Genomic DNA, 20,996 nt, shown 5'->3' on the forward strand with positions numbered 1-20,996 from the left:
GGCTGACCCCGCGCCGTCGGCTCGCCCTCACGCCGTCGCCTCCGATTCGCAGAGCATGCTGGGGGATGGAGTCCGCCTCGACGTACTGCGCCGCAGACGCCACGCAGCTCCGAACTATACTTCCCGGAAGCCTCTAGGCAGCAGAGGGCCTTTGAGGTCACTGCTTGCGCTTGCGCAGTGCCGGCCGAAGTGCATTGTGGAGGCCGTAGTCCTCAGCAAGAGGAAGGACTCTGCTTCCCGGCAGCCTAAGGAGGGGACACGTGGATGGGAGGAAAGCGAGCACGGTCTATTTAAGCATCATCTGTCTCCTCCCTCCCCCCGCCTCCTATTGACTTTTTTTTTCTTTAAAGAGCGAATAGTGTTATTCTTAGGAAGAGGAAACACCACAGAAGGCCACTTCTGGTAGTTATCTACATAAGCCATACTGGGTTGTTTCAAGGCAAGATATCAGTCAATACATGGAAGGAAACGAACCAAACGTTTTAAAAATGGTGACACTCAGAAATCACCGAGGGAGAATTTTGGTCTCCCTGGATATTCTGTAACAAACTGGAAAAAGGAGATACAGTACTTCAAAAAGGAGATTCCAACAGAATGGCTGAGTTTAAATTCATTTGTAGATCTGACACTCTGGCCCAATTGACTGAGAATGGCCATTTCATTGCTGAAGGTCACTCTTGTTTCTAAGTGTTTACGATTTTTGTTTTCAGTTGTGTGTTTTGGGGTATTTTCATATTTTTTAGGAAGGCTCTTCTACTCCATTACATTTGTGTAGCTGAGATTAGTACATTGGCAGGATCTGGGCTGCCCAGATGTAGAATGTTACCTGTAGTACTAAAAGCCTCACATAAAACATAGTAGACAAATGTACACTCACACATTTGTTGGCAAACCCTAAACCGCCAAACAAAAGTGTTTCATACAGTTAGTCTTCATAACCAGGGTTGACTTTTGCACAAAAATATGAGTCACATTGCTCCACTCCACCTGACCCTTAACCACCACTCCCATGCAACACTCTTCAGGGAGATGTGGCCTCTGTGCTGAAAAAGATCCCCTGCAATAATTTTAAAGTTCGTTCCCACATGGTATCAGTACAGATGAAGGCTAGTCTATAAATATTCTTAATAATAAACAAGCCCATAGATAAATCGCTGCTGAGCTGCCCCTACAATTGTGAAATGGCAAAAAAGACAATCACGGGAATGTATAATCGGAGCAAAAACAAAAACAAAACTATGCCGTGATAAATCCCTGAAACGAGATTGATGAAGTGAATAATACTAAAACTCAACTAATGATTACTCAAAGAAACATAATAGGTTTAAACTTCCCAAAAGAAACTTGATATAGAAAAGACATGAATTTCCCAAAGTAACCTCTAAATAAAGTAAACCTTGATGAGGGGCCGTCTAAGTGACTCGTTTCACTGGAAAATTTCTATCTGTTTCCTCAGAATGAAAATGTTTAGGGGCTGAGGTTTCCTTATAATCAAAAGTAAACAGGAGCAGTAAGCTCTGAAAAGAATTGAAAATTACATAGCAGTCAGGGATAAACTTCCCCAAGATAAGACTATAGTTGTTTAAACTAAAGGTTAGCTAACCTATGGAACAATTCAACTAATGAATATAATTGCGCTTAGGAAAAGATTAAGTAAAGGGCTGTAAAAGCTCTCCTAGTTGTGATGCCATTGTTCAGACTGCTGGAGGGTGTTTCTGATTCTTGGCTTATATACTGAGTGGAGCTCCATTTCTTAAAGGGCTAGGAACAATTAATTGTCTTAGGGCATGTCAAAGTACACTTACAATAGTAAAATGCAACAAACTTACATAGTGCTGGTTCTAAAATGCTCTTAACATAGAGAGACTTCTAGAGGCCTGAGATTAAGATGCAGCATCCTCAGCTGTTGCCATTGGCTACAGACTATCTGTGACAACCCAAAGAACGTGGCAACCTAGTGAATTTAAATGTGGACCTTTTACTCTTTCCCAACAGAACACAGAAAGCAACAGCTGTGACATTCAGCATTGCCCAGTCTTTTCCACATGGAGGATGTGAATTGGCAGATGGACAAATGTGATCATCTGGCTGTGGGATGCTATGGAGTGATAAGGCAGCCCTGTTTAGGGAAGCTTTTAATCTTTAAGAAATTAGTGTATTTTAATATTTCTGTTGGAAGCCGCCCAGAGTGGCTGGGGAAGCCCAGCCAAATGGGCAGGGTATAAATAATAATAATTATTATTACTTGATGAGAAGGATCACAGGTTGAAAGTGGCTGATATCCATGGTAAGGAACTGGCTGATGTCTGGTGATCTACGTAGCAAAAGCTGGCAGATATTGGTGGATGTAAGCTGGTGGAGTTCACATTCGGAAGCCCATGGGTGTCGGAAGGCTGAAGGAGGCTGATATTTGGGGATGTAAGTTGGTTGAAATTCACCTTCAGAAGCTGGTCAACTAAAGCTGGTGGACGTTTGTGGATTAAAGGCAGGGCATGAACGTGAATGAACGCAGAGTGAAATATGAGTGAATGTGTCTGCTGGAATTATTTATGGATGTTGGTTGGCTTATGCCTGTGTGTGTGTGAGAATGGAAGGTTTCAAATATGGTCACGTGAGTGTACGCATGTGAAAGGAAACTGGTGGATATTCATGAACAGATGAAACCTGTGGAAGTTGGTAGGTAAATATTTTTCTATATACATTGACTTGTAGTGTCTATTCTATCTTTTTATTCAAAGACAGATAATGGAAGATCAAATACTTGAGTGTATTATGAGACTTGCCTCACCCATATCAGCAAACATGAAAGGTGGGTTGCAAATATTTTTAATAATTGAAAAAATTTACGGCTGAGGTGCCCCCAGAATTTTCACTCAGGGAGGCTGTGCTGATGTCTTGTCAGCTGTTGCTGTTAGCTACAGACTGCCTCTGATGCCACAAAAGGACACGGGGCAGTTAATAGGGAAGGGAAGGGGAGGGAAGAACTCCAAGAGAATGCGGCTGAAGGAAAGCTGGGGTAGGACCAGCTGGAGGAACAGAAGGGAAATCAGGGTTGGCTCCTTCCTGTTTACTTGAGTTGCCAACTTTTTGGTCTCAGGATTCCCATGCGTGTCACACCTACACAGATGTAAAACATAGACGTGCCTTTCAATGAGAATTCCTCGATCCCAAATAATTTTATAAGGATCCCTAGGGTTGGAAAAGTTCTCCTTTCATTGAAATATATTTGCTGCATCTCTTAAGGTGTTTGCTTCAAGTGAACCTTTATTAATGTATTTTATTTAAAATCATTTAGAAAGAGTTTCACCATTCAAAAAAATATACAGTGTTGAATTATACAATGTAGAAACACTATAAACAACTAAAACAAAAATACAAAACCAGTAAAACAGTAGTATAAAGGCATATTAAAAATGATAAAAACGGGCTTTGAGGGATCTGAAGCATATAAAAATAGGATCCGATCTTAAGGATCAGGAAAAGTGTAAAGTGATCCTTTACAATAATGAATATTCCTGGTGTAATACAGTGACTCACTGTCTGAGGCACGATGAGCAATGAAGATTTGCGTTTGAATCTCACCTCTCACTCAAGAGATTGCCTTGGGGAGGATGTTCTTTCCACAGTGCCCCTACTTCTTCCCTGCCCCAAATATTTACAGTATTGCCTGATTTCCTTTCAGCTGTCAGTGTTATGCTGAGGATTAAACTTGGGTCATGCACCAAGAGGACAGGACACTGTCTTGCATCCCTTCAGGCCACTGGACTATCTAGCTCTGTGTTGCCTTCATCTGGCATTGCCAACATGGTCCCTGCAGATGCCATGGTGCCCACAATACCCTGCCAAGCTCCCCTCTGCCCCCCAGTTCAGGATTCAAAGTCTAAGCTTGAGGAAGCCACCGAAGATCCTCTCCTTACCAGGGTCGTCAAACCCATAAGGCAACCTGAAATCTCGAGATGACTGACTCAAAGCCTCCTTGCACTTCCCAAGCACCTGGCAGCCAGTCAGTGATGTGCAAAGTGCTTCCCATGTCCTGCACTCAACGCTTCCCAAGCACAAAGATGGAAAAGCTGCCCTCTGCAGAGTGTGACTGTATAAGTTCCTCATGGAGAACCCAAGTCATACAGCCAATCATGTCGCATCTTTACCTGCCCTGCAGCTGACATCAGGTGTGGGGCAGGTGAGTACAGTTTGGGGAAAATAGGCCTCATGGGGAGAAATTGGGCCCTGGCTTGCAACCAAAGAGCAATCACTGCATAGTGCTCAGGAACTGTGCAGTTGGAAGTTCCTGCTAAGTCAGACAGCTGACACACAGCTGCTGCCAGTCAACTTTTATGCCGAGTACAATTTATCAACGGTTGAAGACAAGGTTCTTTATTGGTTTATCATGTGAACACTGGGTGTCAAATGAGCAGGATCAATTTTGTTGCAAGGTGGATAAACTTGCATATTATCAGAGAGAGAGAGACAATACCCACCAGCAATGGGGCCAACTGTGATAGGCCACAGAAACATCTTCAGGAGCCAACCTACACAGCAAAAGAACTTTTGAAAATGTACCAAGACTTTACTGCCATTTGTTTCTGAAGACTAATAAAAGTAATCCCCCTTCTCCCGACCTCCAAGGGCTTAAGCATCTTAAGCGTTGACATTTCGTACCTTGTACTTATTTCTCACAATCCACCTAAACTGTTCCATAGGGAGATGCCTGGATGTACTGTACCACCCACAGTCTGAAGTTGGAGATTACGAATCCTGCCACATATTAGGCAGGGGAGGCATGAAGAACTTTTGTCAGGAAGTGTGCCTTTGAAGCTTCCTTCTCTTCCAACTGGAGCTGAAGTGTCAGGAGCAAGGTAAGGAAATGGCTCAAACACAGCCTGTGGTCCCAACAAAGTTGAAACATGGCAGAAAGGGGATTCAAGCAATGTAAATAGGGCTGATGCCTAAGGCACCTGAGATTCGTGTCCCAACCCAGACAGGTGAGAAAAGGGCAGGCACTAACCCACATTCTCTCCCCCTTCCCCTCCCAAGGCCTGCTCATAGGAACATCTGTTCCTTCGGCGAGGTCGATCACGGAGGCCACTGGGTTCCTCTCCTTCTGTCTCTTCCTCAGAGGAGTCACTCTCCTTATCCTCTTCCTTCTCAGAGCCAGTCTCATCAGAGTTGTCATCGTCCATGTAGCGGTAGCCCCGCACCTTGTGACGGGGCTTGGGAATTTTGGGGAGGCGATAAGGGATCATCTGGGCTACTTTACGCTCCATCCACAGGTAAGATAATACTGCAGCTACCAGAGTAGCGAGCAGGATGGATAACTTTGCCTAGAAGGAAGAGAGACTCCATCAGTTCTGCAAGTTTGACCTAGGTAAAGGAGAACTGTCACCTAGGCTCCTTCTATTATCCTTTTCTGCTTATTCCTTCAAGTTCCTTCACAACACTACTGGCTTTATATTTATTCTCTTATTATCCCCAGGCCAGACGAACTCTCCTTTCAAATTACAGGTAGGTAGCCATGTTGGTCTGACGTAGTCGAAACAAAATTAAAAAAAATACCTTCCAGCAGCATCTTAGAGACCAACTAAGTTTGTCATTGGTATGAACTTTCATGTGCATGCACACTTCTTCAGATACTTCTGTTTCAGTGTATCTGAAGAAGTGTGCATGCACACGAAAGCTCATACCAATGACAAACTTAGTTGGTCTCTAAGGTGCTGCTAGAAGGAATTTTTTTATTTTGTTTCTCCTTCCAAAGTCATCTTCATACCCCCACCAAGAGCCAGAGAGGTCAAAGAATTCATGCAATGCCAGGCTTCCCACTCACCTTCATGGGCAGTCCAGACCAAAGATAAACAACAAAGATGGCTATGGCTTGCCACCAGTGATATATGGTGAAGACGAAGTCCTGACGCTCCTTGTCTTCATAAAGTATCCCCAGGAGTGCTGTAGGGAAAGGGAAGGGGACAGGGATGCAGCAACTAGATTCAGAGACTATTAGCTTTCATTGCCTATCTTATTCTTCACAATCGCCCTTCACCCATATGGACCTGATAACCCTTCATGATTCTGAAGAAGCAGACTGTAATCCAAGAAATCTTATGGCATAATACCGTGTTTCTCATATTATAAGACACGTCTTATATTTATTTTTTCCTCAAAAAAACACACTATGGCTTATTTTCAAGGGATGTCTTATTTTTTTCCTCCTCCTCCTGCCGCGGCCAGCATTGCTGCTGCTCCTATCACTATGTCTTATTTTCGGGGTATGGCTTATATTCCTTGAATGCTTAAAAATCCTGCTATGGCTTATTTTATGGGGATGCCTTAAAATATGAGAAACAGGGTAAATGTGTTAAGCCTTCTAAGGTGCTACAAGACACCACTGCATTATTTCTGCTGGTCTCAGTACAGACTGATTTGAAAGGAAAATAATGCATCTTATAAAATGCTCCCCTCCAAAATGTGTAACAAACCATGGAAAAATCTCTTTGGGGCAGTTACTAGGGGTGCTCACGCATGACCAGTCTGTAATGCGTGTACACAAATGAGCTGTACACTCACACAGTTGTTGACATGTAATGTTCAGCTGTGTACACAATAGATCAACAAGCATACAGTGTTTCACATAGACACTTGGACAGATGGAGAAACCACTTGCATCTGTGTTGAGTGCCATGTGTGAACAAGTCCATTATTTTGCTCTACTAGTGATCAATGACGCGGTCAAGGGAGACTGAAGTTCACAGAAGACACTACCTGCCATTCAAGCAGTTAGAATCGTGCCTCTTGCAGGTAACCAGCATCTATCACACCATTTCAGAGAGTTGTTGTTACCATGGTATTGTCCAGCACAGCTTGCTGTACCTCCTAGTCCAGAGGAAGCCAAGGTGATGTCCTCCAGATGTCATTGGACTCCCAACTCCTATCATCCCTGGCCATTGACCATGCTGGCTGGGGCTGATGGGAGTTGAGAGTCCAACAGCAGGGCACAGCATTGGCTACTCCTGTCCTAGTCTATGGAAGGTACAACAGCTACTACCCCAGGTGCAGGCACTGTTTGCAGCCTCTGCTTCGCATGCAGAAGGTCCCAGGTTCAATTCAAAGCATCTCCAGGTAGGATGGGAGAGAACTGTGGCTGAAAGCCTTGGGAGTTGCTGCCAGTCCCTGTAGACCAGGGTTTCCCAAACTTGGGTCTCCTGCTATTTTTGGACTACAACTCCCACCATCCCTGGCTAGCAGGAACAGCGGTCAGGGATGGTGGGAATTGTAGTTAAAAAAAACAGCCAAATTTGGGAAACACTGCCATAGACAATAGTGATGTAGACAGACTGATGATCTGACTTGGTATAAGGCTCCGACACAAAAGGGGTATTGTTTTACTCACAGCTGAGGCCTGTCTTGTTGAGGGCACTACCAAGACCCCAGAGTGCAGCTACCAGATAGAGCAAGGCTTCTTCACCCAAGCTATGGGCCTGAGGTGCCCAACAGAAGAGGCCGATCAAGAGGATGGCATGGACCGATGCTCCGGCAAGCAGGGGAACTTGGCGAGGCAGACACAGCATAGAGAGACCCAGGATGGAGCAGACAGCAGAGGAGAGTCCATAAGCGGTGAGGATGTACGCCATGCGCTCCAGGCCAATGGAGCAGACACCATAGTTCTGGGAAGTGGAGAGGAAGGACCTTTTGGTTAGCACGGAGGAACTTGGGTGCCCAGCCCTTCCTGTCTCCAAACCGAGGAGGACTTTGCATTACCAGGGTGAAGCCAGTGCAGAAGAAGACCACCTCAAATCCACTGTAGATGAAGAAGACAATGAGGTGGCGCAGGCGGTAGTCCCGCATGTGCTTGAAAGGCAGCTGGAAGATGTTGCCCCAGCCAATGCTGCGCAAATCTATCTCCTCTGTGGGGCGATAGGCTGAGCCACACAGAAGCAACACCTGCGGAAACAGAAAGGTGTGGCGCTGAGATATCAGAAGCTGGGCAAAAATGACCAGGGCTCTCCCTATACTCTCCTTGTTAAAATGAGGAATGGGGGCACCTGTGACCTTCCACATGATAGCAGAACTCCAACTCAGCCCCAGCCAGCATGGCCAATGGTCAGGGATGATGGAAGCTGCAGTCCACAAATTATAAGGAGGGCCACAGATCCCCCATCTCTTCTGGGAATGTTTAAGCATAATTTTCTGCATTGTCCCATCACCTCCCCTGCCAAACTTAGACATTGGCGGCAGCCTGTGATGTGAGGCAGAGAAATATGCAACAAGATGACATCAGAAGTATTACAGATGGGGCAAAGAGAGCTCGACATGGGACTGCTGTTTTCAAAGGCAACCCAGTACAGTGGTACCTCGGGTTACAAACGCTTCAGGTTACAAACTCCGCTAACCCAGAAATAGTACCTCAGGTTAAGAACTTTGCTTCAGGATGAGAACAGAAATTGTGCTCCGGCGGCGCAGCGGCAGCGGGAGGCCCCATTAGCTAAAGTGGTGCTTCAGGTTAAGAACAGTTTCAGGTTAAGAACGGACCTCTGGAACGAATTAAGTTCTTAACCAGCGGTACCACTGTATCCTTATTAATTCTGCCCCTTGCAAGGTAAAATAAAGAAATGCATCACATTTACAGAGACCAGAGATTTTGTTCATTCTTCTCCTTTAACCTCATTTCCCTCTATATTAAGGGACAGTTTTGGTATGGCTGCATCTTTGTGTGGTACCACCTGAAAGCTCTTACCTGGGTCCACAATCCAGGTGGCTACAGTAGTAGTAGCAGCAGCAGCAGCAGCAATGCTTACCCTATGCTCCAACCCATACAGGTGGAGCACCCATACCCAGCTAGGTAAAGACAGAGGCAATCCTAGTGTGTGGCTGCTGCAGATATACAGGTCAACACACTGATCCATAGTTATGTTTCCGGCTGCGACATATTCCTCAACCTGCCTGGAATGCAGCCACACAACCTTCACTGTCAAGAGACAATATCCTTCTGAATACCAGCTGCTAGAAACAGCAGGAGGGGACCGTTTGTTATGTCCATGCCCTGCTTGCAGGCTTTCATAGGTTAGCGTATGTGAGAACAGGATGCTAGACTAGATGGGCCACTGGCCTGATCCAGCAGGCTCTTCTTACGTACGTAGGGGGTTCAAGAGGATTGCACCATCACGTGCACAATGAACACATTTGCTTTGTATGTGATTTACCTGCCAACTGTGTACACATTTTAGGGGCAGAGGAATCTGGGTTGCAGAATGTATTGCTTTTACTACCGATTTCAGGATGACCACAAGCATGGCGAGTTAATCCATGCCTTTGCCCTTGTGCTTTTTTGTCCCTAGCTTCATACCAGGAGCATGGAGAGGAAGGCCACTCCCATGAGCACACTCTCCACTGTGATGAGCTCATTGCTGCGTGGCAGCTTCTGCAGAACTGTGGTGTTGAGCCCTGTGAGAATCCCATGGCTCTTGGTCCCTGTAAGGGGGAAAAACAGCACTTTCAGAGACCACAGGCCTAGTTGGGAGAGGTTTCCCAAAGATTAGGATCATGGGTATAAAGGGCAGGGGTGGGAACACTTATTGCCCAGAGGTGGCTGTGTATGGACAGCTGGAAGTTGCATGCCAGTGGATGAGGATATAGACACAAGTTGGTAAGGCCTAGACCATTCAATGACTCACTTGCTCCAAGACACTCCCAAAGAAATTTCTCCAAATCCCTCCATCGCCCTATTTTCCCCATTCATTTTTTTCATTAACTGCACAGGTGATTTTGTCTGGTAACCCAATCTCCTCCCAACACATAGGTAACTTTACAACAAATTCCTCCTTCAATCTGCCCCACCCCCAAGATCTCCGAGAGGCAACTTACATTAAGCTCCATTTGCTCAAGGAATGGGGGTGGAGGTAAATGGCTACCTTACAGCAAGTCAGCCAGCAAAACACCTCTTCTGCATGCAAGACAGATGCTCTACCCATTGAGCTACAGCCCCTCAGCCAGGATACTCACCGCAGTGCTGTACGCTGGAGAGCGTGTGGTTCAAATCAGAGAGGTGCCCCTTTATGAAGAAAAACATGGGAAACTGGGCACAGACAAAGCTCAGCTGGAAAACAGGGCGAGAGAGAATGTAAGATAAACCAACCATGGGCAGGACAGAGAGAGAAACCCAACATGTGCAGAGAGTGAGAGGGCACCCCCTCACTGAACTATATCACCGATGGCCGCCATTTCCCAACAGACAAGGAGAGACAATGGGAATACACACACACACACACACACACACACACACACACACACACACCCTGCTCCACCCCAAAGGTGCATAAAAAAAACCTTTTAATAGAGCTCTCACATAGAAGATGGCATAAAAGACAGTCTGGAAGCCAACAATGTAGGAGTTGTAGGCCCCACGTGGTGCCCTTTGCTGCTCCTGGACATGTTCCAACTTGTAGTTCGCATATTCATAGTACTTCTGTGCCATCCTGTTGAGGCAAGTCAAACATATCAGATGACCAGGTGAGTGCAACTAGCTGCCCACCTGCTCTCTCCAGGACACACTCTGGGCCAGGGTAGGGAGCCTGTGGCGCTCCAGATCTATTTGTTTTATTCATTTTTAAAAATATATATATATATACACTGCTACACCACAAAAATACATCAAAGCACGACCGAATGAAAACCATACAATAAAAGCATAACAAGTCAAAAACGAAGGTCAGTACAGTCGTACCTCAGAAGTTGAATGGGATCTGTTCCAGAAAATGTTCGGCAACCAAGGCACGGCTTCTGATTGGCTGCAGGAAGCTCCTGCAGCCAATAGGAAGCTGCGGAAACCACAACAGACATTCAGGTTCCAAAGAACGTTCACAAACTGGAACAATCACTTCCAGGTTTGCAGCATTCGGGAGCCAAAACGTACGTCTTGCAAGGTGTTTGACTTCCGAGGTACGACTGTATATTTATTTATGCTGTGAGATGCTCCCACCACCCCTATGCTGGCTGTGGATGACGGGAGCAAGAGTCTAAGGACATCTGGAGGGCCACATGCTCCCTATACCTGCTGCAACATTCCTCCTCCCATGGAAGCTGCCAAGAAATGCTTCTGCAGGTGGGTGCAACCAAAACACCCGAAACCCATTTACCACACTGATGATGGAACACCTCAATGCCAACACCAGTTGGGAATTCACAATATTGATAGGGAGAGTCACTGAGTGACCAGAATGGTACTTATGTATGCTAAGGGCCATGCAAAGATACTCGGGGAGGTCTTTCAATCTAGTGTCTTTCCCTTCTGCAACAGGCTCACCGGGTGACATAATTGCCCATGGAGGCCCAGAGAGGTATAATGGTAGCCCCGATGGCCACGGCCGATGGCACCAAGGTATAGTAGCGTTCCCAGTAGTTGGTGGAGACAAAGAGTGTGTAGACACCCACGGCCAAGAACAGCATCCATTTGGTGCCAAAGAATCTGGAAAGACAAAAAAAAAAGAGGTCTGTGTTCTGGGCAGAACGAAATGTTTTAACAACTGTGAGATTACTCAGTGTTCCAGCTACCTCAGGACACAGGGTTCAGGTTTTTTCACCCCTTCCAAAAGAATGGCGCATCCACACTGAGGGTTTTTAGCACTGCCCACTGATTGTTCTCCCACTATAAGCTACATAATCTTCCATGCTTCAGAAGGTGCATTCCCCCCATCTCTTGTCATGTTTTTGCTCACTTTGGGCAGGGTAAAGTGTGAGAAGTCTACAAGAAAACCCCTAGCATGGGCGCACGCAAAATTTGCATTCCAGGCCCAGCTCTCCCCCACCCCCAACAACAACAAAAAATGAATAGCATGAAGAGTATTCCGAGGGGGTGGTCAGGAAGTCAGACCAGAGGAATACCTGATGAGCATCGGAGTGTAGAACAGGGAAACAATAGGTGTGACATTGATGCCCATCAGCATCTTGCTGTCAATGTTCTGTAGTTCCAGGTTGCTGTATTTCACCTCTCGATACGTCTCGTCATAGTGCAGGATGAGCTGCATCTGCAGCAAGCCTAGGGGGGATCGCAGGGACACTTAAGAGTCGGCACAAGCTTGTTCACTACAGGTACCAGACTGCTAAACTAGCTCCCCACCCACCCAAGGGGGGGAAAGCTAACAGGGGCTGATGAAGGCTCTCCTCTCCAAGCGGCAGCGAATATTCAGAGATTGCACCAGGGCTGCAAGATATAGTCATGTTCAGAAACAGAGCTGACTTGTCCCTCTGCTTACTTCCTCAAAGAGTTCAACACCAAACTGAGACCCACACCATCCAACAGGACCAAGTGGGTGAAATTGTTAAAAAGACATCCGTTTTAAAATACTCTCGGAAGCTGAGGCAGAGGCCCAGGTTTCATCAGGATGTCAACCATCATAAGCTGCTTCTCCTCCCTGCCACTGGATCTGCTCCTGTTAGATTGGTAGGATGGTGCTATTCTGTTATTCTGCTGCAGAGGAATAGTAGGATGCAACTTGCACATCCTGCTCCTTCACAACAAGGTAAGGTCCAAAATCTTTGGATCTGAATCAAATGTGCAAAATGAAAATGAAAACGGATAGTGCTTCCTCTGGGACTATGCCACAAGGATGCCCTTGTGAGGAAGACAATATATATTTTAGGGCTCCCACATAAAGATATACATTCAGTTCCCTAAACATCAGTGTCACCTCCATTAATTAACATGTACAAGGACCATGGAAGTGAAGAGAGGTTTCAAAACAGTGTTGTTTAGTGGACTGAGCCCCTAAAAACCAAGCAAATCAACACCTGTAATCCTAAAGGGTCTTTATGAACTACAAAGTAGCACTTTCCTCCATTTTATGAACTAACGGGTGTGCTACATGCAATGAATCACCACTAGAGATTTAAGTTTGCAACAGGTCACCATTTCGGATTCAATTTTATCACAGCAAACCAACACTTTTCTGTTGGGTTTTGACTTCTGCAACTTCATCTTGAACTGAAAGAGGAAATAAAGATTTCACCCAAGCAGATGTTGCAATCCTGGCTTAGAGACCAGAAATATTGCAGTCGTAACGATTGTGGCACTATGTAAGGAACCCACGGCATCATGTCCTGGGCTGGTATGAAATAGCTGTGGCCAGAACAACAGGAAAAGTACTGAGTGGTCACAGGACTGGATCAGCTGCTGAAAACAAAGATAGGGAACCGAACCACAAGAAACAGGCAGGCAAGAACACAAAAAGAGCTCATCTGGATCAGACCGAAGGCTCATCTAGTCCACCATCCCCTTTCCTGTAGTGGCCTCTGGGAAGGCCATGAGCAGAACATAAAGCACAACAGCACTTCTCTACTCATGTACCCTGAAACGCTATTCAGAAACAGGCTGCTTCTAGTCCTGGAGGTAGTTATGTAGCCATCATGGCTAGTTGCAACAGATACATTTATCCTCCATTCATGTGTTTAATCACCTTTGAAAGCCATTCAATATGGTGGCCATCACTACATCTTGCGGTAGCAAATTCCAGAGTTTAATTATACATAGTGTGAGGAAGTACTTCCTTTTGTCTTCCAATATTCAACTTCCTTGGATGGCTCCAGCTTCTAGTATTGAGAGATGCAGAAACACCTGTCCGTTCCAAATGGTTGTCTACCTGTATCTGCTCTACACCTCAGCAGGCTATAACCTCCCTATGGTGGTGGAGTCCTGCTAATCATCCACTTTAGCCAACAGATCCTGGAATTTCCCATCCAGCTGCCTGGTCCTTCCATGCCTCACTACCCTGTTTCTCATATTTTAAGACATACCCATAAAATAAGCCATAGCAGGATTTTTAAGCATTCAAGGAATATAAGCCATACCCCGAAAATAAGACATAGTGATAGGCGCAGCAGCAATGCCGGCCACGGCAGGAGGAGGAGGGAAAAAAATAAGACATCCCTTGAAAATAAGCCATAGTGTGTTTTTTTGAGGAAAAAATAAATATAAGACATGTCTTATAATATGAGAAACACGGTATACCACTAAGTTTGGAAGCTGCAAGTTGCCTTGAGACATCATTATTTCATCATTTATATACCGCTTAATTGCAATGACTTCTAAGTGATGTACAAGAAGCTCAATATAAGGCAAACATAAATCTTGTTAAAATGATAAAACCAGAATTCAGCTAAAATGCCCGATGCAGTATATTTTTTGAAAAAGTCTTCAGTCAGCACAGGAAGTTCAAAAGGGCGGGATCCTGCCTGATCTCAACTCTGCAAAATTAGGTCCACAATGTTGGATGCACAGTTCCTAGTGGATACAAGCCATGTATCTGAACCATAGGGGATAACTAATAGTTACTCCCCTTGAAGATCATAGAATAATAAAATTGTAGAGTTGGAAGGGGCACCAAGGGTCATCTAGTCCAACCCCCTGCAATGCAGGAATCTCAGCTAAACCATGCATGACAGATAACCACCCAACCTCTGCTTAAAAACCTCCAATGAAGCAGTGTCTACAACCTCCCAAGGGAGTCCATTCCATGTCAGTGATCAGGCAGGGATATCAGGGATCAAATTATTTCAAAAATAAGTATAAAATAGCTGTTGGGAAAGTCTTTTCGGAAGGCAGCCCTGGGAGCTGCAGTTTTCAGGACACCCACTTTTACATTTTGCCCCAGAATCTTGGCAATGGATCAATATGACCAGAAAAAAGTTAGCCACACCTGACCTAGAGGTATAGCTGGACTTGCAGGTAGATGAGCATCTGATGCAGACTAGGCTATGAGTAGCAGCAGGAGATGAAGACGATGAAAGTGTAGCATACCTAGAAAGACCCCGTAGGTCAGCATTCCCCCCAAGCTGGCCGCCAAGAGGTTCTTGATCACACCAAAGCGCTTGCGGCGGAAGTATTTGCTCTCCTCCTCCTCTTCGTCATACTCGGCGTGAGCCCCCACAAAGTCATCCAGCTAAAGACAGAAGCATCACATGGGGGTTAAGAGAAACACCCTGGTAACCCCCTCCCCCCGCCCATGGCCAGCATGCCACATATCTCAGAGGGAGAGAGAAAGAAATGAGGGTCACTGTGATGTAGTGGCTAGAGTGCCAGACTAGGAGCTGGGAGACCAGGTTTCGAAGCCCCACTTAGCCGTGAAGCTCACTGGGTTAGTCCCTGCCTCTCAGTCTAACCAACCTTGCAGGGCTGTTGTGGGGGTTAAATGAGGAGGCAGGCAACCGTGTTCACCACCTTGAGCTCCCTGGGCAAGAAAGCAGGATATAAACGCAATAAATATGTTTAGGGAAATTTTTAATGTTTGATGTTTTAACGTGTTTTAATATTCTGTTGGGAGCTGCCCAGAGTGGCTGGGGAGGCCCGGCCAGATGGTCAGGGTATAAGTATTTTTTTATTAATAACATGCATGCATGCATGTTGAAGAGCCAGCATATACAGCAAAAATAAAATAAAAAAAATTTAGCATGTTGATTTGGAAGGGCTTCCCCCCCCACACACACACATCAAAGAAAGCAAGCCCCTGTTCTTTTGCTCAAGGACAATGCTCATCCAGGTTGTGTGGTGGTGTTTTTCTCCACCAAAAGAAACAGTGGATCTGTATTTAGCTTCCATGCAACGGACAAGGAGAAGAGAATTTTGCTGCAGAAGGAAGGACTGCACACGACTCCCTGCCCTTTTGTTTTTAATCATGAGAGACGAGCAACTCTAATTTGAAAGAACATCTGCAGAGGAAGGATTGCAGTTACCTCTCCCGCTCCCGCCCCCCGCCCCCTTCTTTTTTAATCAAAGGAGATGAGCAATTCTGAAAGAACATCAGCAAACGTGATGGGGCTGCTTCTTTTTCATGGTAGGCTATTATTGCTGCACAGGGTGGGTTTGCTGGTATTTCCCTTTTTTGTGGTTGTTTCTTTATGTGCAACACAAATACTCCAGTTACTTGCATTGGGAATGCTGGTCCTACAAACAGGTTCACAGAGCAAGCATCAATGGGGCTGGTGAGGACCAGAGTGGCACACACAGCCAGGCAAAGCAGAAGGTGGTGGCTAACTTCTTGAGCTGAGGGGCTCAATGACTGCATCCCTTGGGGGATCCCCAGGGCTTTGGATCCATTATTGCATTTTGCTGCTGGTGGTGCTGTGGTCTAAACCACAGAGCCTAGGGCTTGCCAATCAGAAGGTTGGCAGTTTGAATCTCCGTGACGGGGTGAGCTCCCGTTGCTCGGTCCCTGCTCCTGCCCACCTAGCAATTCCAAAGCACGTCAAAGTGCAAGTAGATAAATAGGTACCGCTCCGGCGGAAAGGTAAATGGCATTTCCGTGCGCTGCTCTGGTTTGCCAGAAGTGGCTTAGTCTTGCTGGCCACATGACCTGGAAAAACTGTCTGTGGACAAACGCCGGCTCCCTCGTCCAGTAAAGTGAGATGAGCGCTGCAACCCCAGAGTCGTCCGTGATTGGACCTAATGGTCAGGGGTCCCTTTGCCTTTACCACAGCAGAACAAATCTCTCTCCCTTCCCTCCAGCAGTGACAACAACCCTTTCCACTGGCAGAGGCGAGTGCAATGCATCCTAACCACCACCACCAGCAGCGTTTATAAACAAACCAAACTGTTTAATTCTTTCATGAAACAACATGGGCATTCAGGTGCAATAGGGGTGTGTCTTTTATCATCTTTGACATCAGGTGTGTTTGCCAGCGAATGCCCATTAACACTTGCAAATGATATTCCGCTCATAAGATCCAAGGGCAGAAGCACCTACTGGGTGAACATGTCTTTTCTCAAAATGACAGAATATTGCAGCTCAAGTGTTGGGGGAAAGACAACATCACTGTGGCAAAGCACTTTATTGGAAGGGAAGGAAGCCAGAGATCTTTGCAACCACTGAGGGGAAAACTGCACACGCATGGTCCTAAGAAACAGCTGTGAAGCAAAGTCCTCCCAACTATATTACTGAAGTCAACAACATTCCTTCACTCTATTCTTGTGAAGGGAAGCCCAACAAATATTATTCCCTAACAACAACAAGAACAAATTACTTATACCCTGCCCTGCCCATCTGACTGGCTTGCCCCAACAACAACAGCAACAACAACAAATTACTTATACCCTGCCCTGCCCATCTGACTGGCTTGCCCCAGCCACTCTGGGCAGCTTCCAACTTAATATAAAAAGACAGCAAGACATCAAACATTACAAACTTCCCGATATAGGGCTGATTTCAGATGTCTTCGGAGCATGCCACTACTGAGAAGATTCCCTGTAACTTCACTTCCCTGCATATGAAGCTGAAGGATCTATCACTGTGCATGAGTTCAGGAATAAGTTCTTGACAACCAAGGACGTACAGTATTTTATTGTTTCATTAAAAAAAAAAAACCTTAAACAAGCACATCCAGCTCAAACTTGCCAGAAAGCTGACTACAAAAGTAACCCAGGCTGCAGATTCTACAGCGCTTCTCTAGAGAAAGCCCCATTTCATTCTGCAGGACTTCATGCGGACCATTTATTTATTTATTTACTTTTCATTTCACTTATATCCCACCTTTCCCCATCTTATCCTCACAACAACCCTGGGAGGTAGGCTAGGCTAAGTGAGCGAGCTCCGTGGCCCTGTGAGGACGCAAAACCTGGTCCTAGTCTGACACTCTCTTAACCACTGTGCAGAACTGATTGCATTCTTAAACGCATTGAAAGACAATTTCCATCCCTTATGAATACTTTGCTGGGGAGTGGGAGGGTCCTCTTACCTGAACCTCTGGGCCATTCAGGATAGGGCCATTTATGACGTCGATCCCCTGGCCGTCGGGGGGCGGCCCGTGGCCCGGCGCCTCTTCGTACACATTGCCACCTGCAGGGAACACACGGCGAGGGGGAAACGAAAGCTAAACACTCCGCGCCTCCCTCTCCCTTCCCTCGGGGCTGCAAACACCGTCGCAGACTCGGGGGTCCCGGAGCAGACCAGCAGCTCCCCCCTTTTTTAAGAGAGAGAGAGAGAGAGAGAGAGAGAGAGAGAGAGAGAGAGAGAGAGAGAGAGACGCCCTCCACGTCTAGACCACGTCAAGTTTTCTGCTTGCACCGTTTTACGGCTTACCGGGCAAAGAGAAATACACGAATATACAAACGGAACTAAAAAAAATAACTAGATCTTTCCTTCATCGGCACTGACACCGATTTCGCGCCGAGACAGGTGGCGGTTATGACGCTCGCTCCACTTTGGGAGAAAGCCAGGGTGCTAAGATAAGGAAAGTCAGAAAGTTGTGCTAGGATAAAACGAGATTGTAGGAAAGAGAAGGCGCTTCTACAAGCATGCGAAGGGGAAGCGGCGCAAATTCCCGGGTTGTTTTCCCCACCCCCACCCCTCCCGGGTCCTGATCCAGCTTCCCCTCCCACGCAAGGATCAATTATACCTGGTTCCATGGCAGCTCCAGAGGCGTCGCTGCTTCTCAAAAAGTGGATGGTTCGCTGCGCTTTTCCGGCTCCACTGGGGTGGGCGGGGTGGAGAAAGGGAGGGGGCGAGCTCTTAAAGAGGTAGGAGTATCAGAAAGGCAAGCTAGGAGAGTGGATTCTATATGTATGTCATATTATACACAAAATAAAAAATTCCTTCAGTAGCACCTTAAAGACCAACTAAGTTTATATTTTGGTATGAGCTTTCGTGTGCATGCACACTTGTGCATGCACACGAAAGCTCATACCAAAATATAAACTTAGTCGGTCTTTAAGGTGCTACTGAAGGAATTTTTTATTTTGCTTCGACTCAGACCAACACGGCTACCTACCTGTAACTAATATTATACACAGTAAGCGTGTGTGCAAAGCGGTTTCTGTGCTTACTTACTTAAAAGGCTGCATTAAAACATTGAAATAGTTCGCCTAAAATACTCTTGATAAATTGGGGGCAGATTACTACTACTACTACTTTTAATACTCCTGCCAACCTACCGTAGCAGTTCAAAAGCACGTCAAAGTGCAAGTAGATAAATAAGTACCGCTCCAGCAGGAAGGTAAATGGTGTTTCTGTGCGCTGCTCTGGTTCACCAGAAGCGGCTTAGTCATGCTGACCACATAACCCGGAAGCTGTCTGTGGACAAACGCCAGCTCCCTCGGCCATTAAAGCAAGATGAGCGCCACAACCCCAGAGTCGTCCGCGACTGGACTTAACTGTCAGGGGTCCCTTTACTTTAAATACAAGTAATTACAACAACAACAACAACAAAATTTTATTGCATTAGCCAGTTGGCCATAGCACATAAAGGATCCAGGCGGTAACCTATTATACAGAGAATGTATCAAATACACTTGCAAAGCAACGAATACAAAATCATGCTATATAAAACAGGGTTTGGTAAAAACTATGACACATCATGTGTGTTTTGTCCTTTGCAAAATATTTAGAGAGATCCGAGTCTAGAGAAAGTTAGCCTGTCAAAATAGCCCGACCTTTGACTCTGCCCGTGTAATAAGGGAAAGATAGAGGTACTTACAAAAACCGATTTTAAAAAGGCACCTATTATTCTTTCCCATCCATTTCTGCAGCCTAGATATGCAATGCAAATATAGATACGTATATAGATACATGAAATAGATATGATTAGAATGGTCATAAAATTAAAACACTAACAACGCAGGAGGCATGGGATGGAGGAAGAATGGGAGGAGAGTAAGATGTTGCAGTGTAGTCAGTTGCTGCACCCTGGAGTTGTGTATCTCCCTCTCCTTTATCACAGTACAGTACCTTGACTACTGCAGCAACTCAGCCCCACTAATCTTCAGGAACAGTGTAACTCAGCCTTTCTCAACCTAGGGGGACTACAACTTCCATCATCCCTGACCTCTGGTCCTGCTAGCGAGGGATGATAGGAGTTGTATTCCAACAACACCTGGGGCTAGATTCTAACCCATTCTTTTCCCCTGATCCAGGGTCCCTGCTCACAGTCCAACATCCCTACTTTGCAGTAGGCAAAGCAGCGTGGGCATCTCCCAGGGCAGGATAATTCCTACCCCATTCTATATCAAACATTTTACTGTGGAGATGAGCACATATTAAAGCAGGAGTAAGACATCTAACTGGCTAGCAGCTGTCAACACGGTGCCCTACAGATGATGTCGGGATCCAACTCCCCTCTGCACCAGCAAGTATGGCCAATGGCCAGGGATTATGGGATCTGGAGTCTAGCAATATCAGAAAGGCACAACATTTGCTTTCTCTGTAATAGAGAGATGTATGCTGCAAGGCTCAACCATTTTTCTCAAAGTGAGGCTCAGCAATAAAGCTTTGTTTTCTCCTTCATCTCTCAATTCCTAACCCCTCCACACACACACACTCAAAAAGCCAAATCTTTCATTCATTGTACACATGTAATGCAGGAGCCCAAGCAATTGGGATTTGTCCATCACTGGGGTTCCTAGAAGAGTTACTGTAGCTTTAACAAGCAAAAATCCAACTGGCTAAATTCTCTCCAGTCTTGCTTTATACCAAACGAAAATTTTGCCTATAGAGTATCTCACTATCATATTCAAGCATGGGAGTCCATGCCAGAAAACAAAGGTGCCCGCTAATCTGGCATGCTCGCTTCTGCACTTGGCTTGTAACACATAAGGACTATTACCACAGAGAATGGCTGTAGCTTTCTCTTCTTCCCTAAACCTTTGCTTCTGCCTTCTGCTCCATGTGCACCTGATCATGGCTCCTTCCTTCCCCCTTTTCCTTGCTGGGCATGCAAATAGGTCTGAAAGGGGACAGGGGTGCTGATGCAATGGCTGCTGATGACATGGTCTATTTTCTTCCCCAAACTTTCTGTTTTCAAAAGAAAGCTGCAAAAGGTGAAGAAGAGGAGGCAGAGATGTGAGGCATTATTTAAGATGCTGCAGTCTTATTATATATCAGTTGTGGGGTGAGCGGGTCCAGTAAGGCCCAGCAGCAGGCCTCCCTGCTTAGCCCCTGAGCCATTTCAGTCAAGCCACACCCACCTGCCCTACATCAGACATCATGTATGACATATGTGTGGGGCAGGCAAAGACATGGCTCCCTGCT

The 20,996-nt window shown here is 45.9% G+C and overlaps 1 protein-coding gene across 3 annotated transcripts in view; it reads right to left on the reverse strand.

Moving 5' to 3' along the window:
• Positions 1–3,238: 3,238 nt before the first annotated feature.
• The window catches only part of UNC93B1 (unc-93B1 regulator of TLR signaling), a 56,552-nt gene continuing 38,794 nt past the window's right edge, over positions 3,239–20,996 (reverse strand). Inside the window, exons 1-12 of one of the 3 annotated variants that reach the window (XM_035126079.3) lie at positions 18,370–18,429; positions 17,710–17,810; positions 14,780–14,921; positions 11,869–12,022; positions 11,291–11,452; positions 10,334–10,463; positions 9,991–10,084; positions 9,335–9,459; positions 7,750–7,932; positions 7,382–7,655; positions 5,822–5,940; positions 3,239–5,321 (exon numbers count right to left, since the gene is read on the reverse strand). In XM_035126079.3, coding sequence (XP_034981970.1) covers positions 5,001–5,321; positions 5,822–5,940; positions 7,382–7,655; positions 7,750–7,932; positions 9,335–9,459; positions 9,991–10,084; positions 10,334–10,463; positions 11,291–11,452; positions 11,869–12,022; positions 14,780–14,921; positions 17,710–17,810; positions 18,370–18,379 — 1,815 coding nt within the window. In that variant the 5' untranslated portion in view covers positions 18,380–18,429 and the 3' untranslated portion in view covers positions 3,239–5,000. Of the gene's footprint in view, positions 5,322–5,821; positions 5,941–7,381; positions 7,656–7,749; positions 7,933–9,334; positions 9,460–9,990; positions 10,085–10,333; positions 10,464–11,290; positions 11,453–11,868; positions 12,023–14,779; positions 14,922–17,709; positions 17,811–18,053; positions 18,245–18,369; positions 18,430–20,996 lie in introns of those variants that run through there. The other 2 variants (XM_088663435.1, XM_088663427.1) reach the window with 2 other exon arrangements.

This window comes from Zootoca vivipara, chromosome 1, assembly GCF_965207765.1.
Source record: "Zootoca vivipara chromosome 1, rZooViv2.hap1.1, whole genome shotgun sequence".
Taxonomy (NCBI): domain Eukaryota; kingdom Metazoa; phylum Chordata; class Lepidosauria; order Squamata; family Lacertidae; genus Zootoca; species Zootoca vivipara.